Source organism: Dermacentor variabilis, chromosome 2 (genome assembly GCF_050947875.1).
Source record: "Dermacentor variabilis isolate Ectoservices chromosome 2, ASM5094787v1, whole genome shotgun sequence".
NCBI classification, from domain to species: Eukaryota; Metazoa; Arthropoda; class Arachnida; order Ixodida; family Ixodidae; genus Dermacentor; species Dermacentor variabilis.
The window spans coordinates 195011773-195017772 of NC_134569.1; the positions used below are offsets into that span (position 1 = coordinate 195011773).

Sequence of the window (6000 nt, forward strand, 5' to 3'; positions counted from 1 at the left end):
CTAGGAATCGATATGAAACTAGCTTGTTTTTACTTAATATCTGCAGTGCACCCAAATCGCGGCGAGATGACTTCAGACAACTTTTTTCGGGGCGCCAGTAAACAAGCCAAAAAATTGATTATTCTGGTAGATTTCAATGCGTCCTACCAAGCCTGGGGGTACCAAACAAAAACTCCAGAAGGCCGCCGTCTAGCCCACGCTATGAACCTTCATCAATCACTCTTCTGACAGAACCTGACGCACCAACCAGAACGGACAACAGCGTAAGCAGGGATACCTGCCCTGACTTAACAAAGGTCAAGGGGTTGACTCAATGCTCCTGGAACAACCTAATGGAGAATCTGGGCAGTGACCACAGCATTCTAGCCACAGAAGTCCAACTGGTGGCCATACGCCCCCCAGAACGTTTAATTAAAATAACGAACTGGGGCACTTTCCGGCGCAACAGAACCAAATCTGAACATCAAGACACGCCATCTCTACGCGAATGGACACAATAGCTACAAGCAGATTTTAAAGGAGCCACTAAGCAACTTACTGCAACAACGGAGACACCGGATGTGGACAGACATCTGCTCCATCTCTGGGATGCTCGAAGAGGCCTCACCAAACGATGGAAGAGGCAGAGGCACAACCGTAGGCTGAAACAAAGAAACGCCCGGATCACAGCAGAAGCTGAAGAATAAGCCACCAGCCTCACTAGTAGCAAGTGGCACAACCTCTGCGACCGCCTTAATGTCACACTGAGTAGTTCCAAAACGTGGTCCCTCCTCAGAGCACTACTCAACACAACGCACACAAGAACGCACACAACGAACACAGTCCACACTATCATCCACAAAGAACAAATGGATGATGACGCGCTCCTCGAAACACTGCAACAAAGATACATTGCTACAGGCCACCGACCGGAGTACAAAGACTATCCACACGAGGAAGAAACCCAATTGGACGGTGATATTACAGAGACAGAAGTGAGGGCAGCGCTACAAGGCATAAGAGGAAACCCAGCGCCCGGAGCAGACGGCATTCACTATGCACTGCTACGCAACCTCGATGACCAGGCCATACGGCAACTCACTGCATACTACAACGACAATTGGAAAAGCGGAACGCTTCCACAGGAATGGCGAAACGCCGACATCGCCTTAATTCCGAAACCTGGGAAACCGCTGTCCCTCCAAAATCTCAGACCCATTTCTCTGACTTCTTGTGTTGGCAATCTCTTCGAGCACGTCGCTCTAAATCGTATCCAGCCTCACCTCGAAGCGAACCAATTCTTCCCTAATACCTTATTCGGCTATCGACCAGGTCTGTCTGCGCTGGACATACTTCTACAACTTAAGGAGGATGTTGTGGATAGTCCAAGTAAAGCTCAAACAAGAGCCATTCTGGCGTTGGACCTCAAAGGAGCCCTCGATAACATCTCACATGACCTCAGTCTAAACAACCTTGCATTCTCCCGATGCTGAAAGCGCATCTATGATTATGTGCGAGCCTTTTTATCTGACCGAACAGCCACCATCGGCCTAGGTGATATTCGGTTGGATATCATGAAACTTTCCGGCAGACGGACTCCCCAGGGTTCGGTTCTCTCACCCACCCTGTTCAACGTGACGATGGCAAAGCTTCCACCGCTCCTAGACAAACTTCCGAACGTGCAGCACGCCCTGTACGCCGATGATATTACAATCTGGGTGACCACAGGGTCAGACGGCGCAATTCAAGACGCACTACAGGAAGCCGTAAATACAGTTCAAGAGTATGCAACAGCCGGAGGACTCACATGCGCAGCTGAGAATTCGGAGCTCCTGCTTGTATTAAAAAACGGAAAAAGGCCGATATTCCACCAGCCATCACATTGCATCTCAGTGGCAACGTTATTCCAAGGGTAGACACACTACGCGTACTAGGCCTTCACATACAACACAACGGGAAGGCCACACATACCCTACACGTGCTCCGCCAACAACTTACGCAAATAACGCACATGATAAAGCGCATTACAAACCGCCGACTAGGATGAAAGAAAAAGACGTACTCCGAATTGTTCAAGTCCTCATAATTAGCCGATTAACCTACCACCTCCCATATCATAATCTGACTCAGACTGAGATGCACCAGTTGGACACCCTCCTCCGTACGGCACTAAAGGCAGCGCTTGGACTACCCCAACATGCATCTACGCAGCTCCTACTACGACTGGGGGTTCACAACACCATCCGCGAACTAGTTGAAAGTCATCATTAGAGCCAATTGCAACATCTGCAACGAACAAGTCAAGGGTGCCACATTCTATCCCGGCTAGAATACCGAATACCAAGAAAACCGCAACAGGAAAACCGCACACTTCTTCCGCTTCGCATTCGCAATAAAATTCACGTGGCCCCAATTCCCCGGAATATGCACCCTGACCGTCATAAAGGTCGACGAAAGGCAAGAGCACAAGCCCTGGCTCGCCTATTTGGTGATGACACATCAAACACTCCAGTCCTATACACCGACGTGGCCCGCTACCCACAGAAACGTGCCCTATGTCTAGTCGTACTAGTTAGTGCAGACATTATGAGAGCTTCGGCCACGCTCAACACTGTGGACAGTGGCACGGCGGAAGAGGCTGCTATTGCCCTAGCCATCGTACACGCTTCAACCATGCCGGCGCCGGATGGACGTATCACAGTGGTCACTGATTCTCAGACCGCTTGCAGGACTTTGGCACAAGGGAGGGCGACATCCTACACACACCGCATCCTTACATCATTACACCCCACACCGTTAGACAGGGTGCGTATCGTCTGGACGTCTGGACACGCCTCTCTCCATGCTAATGAACGCACTTATGCGGTAGCCCGAGAGCTCGCTAACCGGGCGCCATTGGAAGAGCTGTCCAACCCAGACGACGCACCGAGAGAACCACTGAACTACACTGAAACTCTACAATATTACAGAGATACCAGGAAACACTTGCCTCCACCACATAATTCCCTTAATCGAGAAGATGCCGTCGCGTGGCGACAGCTTCAAACTAATTCATTTCCCTGCCTCTTTTATATTCACCTCTTCCACCCCACACAATATCCCTCATACTGTCCCTATTGTGGAGCAAAGCTCACAGCATATCATTGCACCTGGGAGTGTCCACCCCCTCCGGGCTACTCCCCTATTCCTTCACCTACACCTTCCTCCTGGGAAACTGCGCTACCCAGCTCTGACCCTCAAGAGCAGCGACGGCTGATCCGGCGGGCACCCGGAGTGGCACGAGCCGATGGGGCCCTGAACTAAGGGCTCCACCCTGCGAGGAAGTCGCCCAATCTGATGACAAATAAATGTTTTCTCTCTCTCTCTCTCGCTCGGCAGTGTGTGATCTTCAAAATAACCCGACCCGGATGCATTGCCATATATATCAACCGGCAAAATACAAAGTGGTACTTATATGTTGGGAAATACCACTTGGGTATGGATCCGTTTATACCAGATCAAGCGTTGACATTGTCGAAGTAGGCGAGCTACTAGTGCGAACGAGAGTTTCCTGGCTTAAACATTTCGGGTCTAGCCGGAGGTGGGAATGGGCCTCGACTTTGTGGAATAAAATCATGTCTATTTGTTAGCGCAATTAAAATATTTGATCAGAATTGCCCACATAGGCGGACATTGTATGGGCGAGAAATCAACGCGCATAAGTACATATACATGAAAATTCATAAATTATGTTTTAGCTAGTTACGGTGTAGCATATATGGCAATATATAATGCCGATGGTAATTGTACTCCGCAGATTTCGCAATTGCTTCATTTCTGCTATGGATGTTATCCCTTGTGGAATACGCATTTCTTGAATTCACCTTGTTCTCTTTGATGATTTATGTGAAGTTGAGTGCTAGTTCTAGAGGAAATTGGTGAATATTCTAGAATATGAGCAAGGTAATGGGTCTATAATTTTATACTTCCTTAATGTCTATCTGCTTATGGACTGGTATATTGCTGGTCTCCTTTCAGCTCTCTGGAACTCTCGAAGTCATGAGGCATTGAGCATAAAGGGCCGCAAGTTTTTCACGAATCGATGATAAGCAGACTTAGAGCAGTTGTATTAAGTTATTCCTATATAACTCGGCCTTCAGGACCATTCAGCTGCAAATGAGTCACGTCCTGCGGTTGCCATTCTGTAGATAAATCACGACTCGGCTTCAATTAACCACACCGAAGGGTTCTGCTAGCGGTATTCCGGGAAGGTGACGCCACTAGCCCAATAGGAGGACACACCGCGCTGCTCGGGAGGGTTCTGCCCCACATAATTTCTAGCATTCTACCATTCTAGCAACGTATATCACTAATGATAACTTGAGGTCTTCATTAATACGCTGGAGGAGCGCTCACTGTGCTTCACCATCGTGAGTTTATCTAGCCTAGCAGTGCGCGTTTCTAATAATTCACCTTGCAGATCATTCTACTGCAGGTTGATACCTTCGATGTAAGTACCATACGAAGTTCTGTGGATCGCATAACGAGTTACTTTCTAAAACTGGTATAGCGAAACATAGAAACGAAGAAACAAGCCGAGCCGTTTGAATAAAGGAACAGAGCGCTGGCTTCCATATGATTTATTAGCAAATTGCACGAAACATATAGCTGCAAGAAATCATCAGGACATGTCGCCACAACACTTTACAAAACATCGCGCCGATAGAAGGCTACACCATTGATAGCCACAGAAAGGAATTCACTGTCGCGACTGTGACATTTTGTGAAGCGTTGTGACATGTCCTGATGGCCGGTTCGGATTGTTTCTTCCTTTCTATGTTGCACTGTACCAGTTTTAGAATGCAATACCAACTTGTCCAATACTCAGCCCTAGTGGAGTTACTTTCCTTAATTACGTTATCAATATTTCGCTTTGCTTCTAATATGTCTAGACTCACTAAAAATGACACACATTTTCTGATATATTGTAAACCATAAAAAACTAAACTACATTCTATGTTAGGCTTTACAATGTGAAAACGATGGTCCCTAGCCATTTGGGCAATACTACAGGAGCGAGATAAACACACGACGGAGGAAAGTGTGGGAGCAGGATGACTTCTGCATCATGATATAACAAACGGTGGGCACTAAAACATTGAAATATTATGGCTGAATTACCTCAGTTGCGTAGTTTCCAAGATTGCCTCTGCCATAAACTTGATCATATATGCTTAAAAAGAGCAATACGATTCCCAGAGAGGCTTGAAAACACATCGTGCGGCTCTTAACTTTTTACTAGGACTCGGCAAAGAATATATAAAACTGCAATGCAATGATTTTACGGTTGAGCGGCACAGTCGTATTTATTTCAAAATATGCACGTTGGAATGGAACATTCGACCCTATGCATACTTTCTTGCTCGTCGATTTGATTTCTTCTGACGCATCATGCTGACAGATGGAAATGCGATAATTGGTGTGATATTAATTTCGCTAAGCACATAGGGAAGAAAATATTCACCTCTCTGACATGTACGCGTATCCATATCCAACAAAAAGGCAAGTCATCTTAGGCCTTGCGGAATCTCAACCGTTATATTAAAATGTTAAGCTGTCGGAAATAAATCACACGCTCACAAATGACTCTACGTATATGACTGACTTTTTTCAAAGTTTATCCGCATATAACCTTTCGATTTCTTCTCCTAAAGTTTCATGAAATGCCAAACTGCGCACTTGAGCCCGACTGTTGATTTTATTTTAATCGAAATAGCTATTGGTGGTTGTTATCATTGGCTCTGAAACGTTTCCATGAGAAATTTATAGCGAGCTCACTAATAATCCTAGCCTGCCAGCTATGTTCCCAAAATAACAAAAAGCTCACATATTTAGTTTTCCGAGAACATCGCAGGCGTCTCGTGTGCTGGTTCAGCTGACATTTGGACTTGAAACGTTAAAATTTGATGACGCATGTTCTCTAACATTGCTTAGAGGCGCATAAAATCGCTTAGAAAACACTTTTAAAAAATTATCTTCATC

The 6000-nt window shown here is 46.3% G+C and overlaps 1 protein-coding gene across 5 annotated transcripts in view; it reads right to left on the reverse strand.

Moving 5' to 3' along the window:
• The window catches only part of LOC142571127 (uncharacterized), a 44544-nt gene extending 39263 nt beyond the window's left edge, over positions 1 to 5281 (reverse strand). For all 5 annotated transcript variants that reach the window (XR_012825772.1, XR_012825771.1, XM_075679414.1 and 2 more), the window contains exon 1: positions 5140 to 5281. Coding sequence is in view for 3 of the 5 variants with exons in the window: in XM_075679414.1 (XP_075535529.1) it covers positions 5140 to 5235 (96 nt within the window). In the remaining 2 variants the exon portion in view is untranslated. The remainder of the gene's footprint in view (positions 1 to 5139) is intronic.
• Positions 5282 to 6000: the final 719 nt, after the last annotated feature.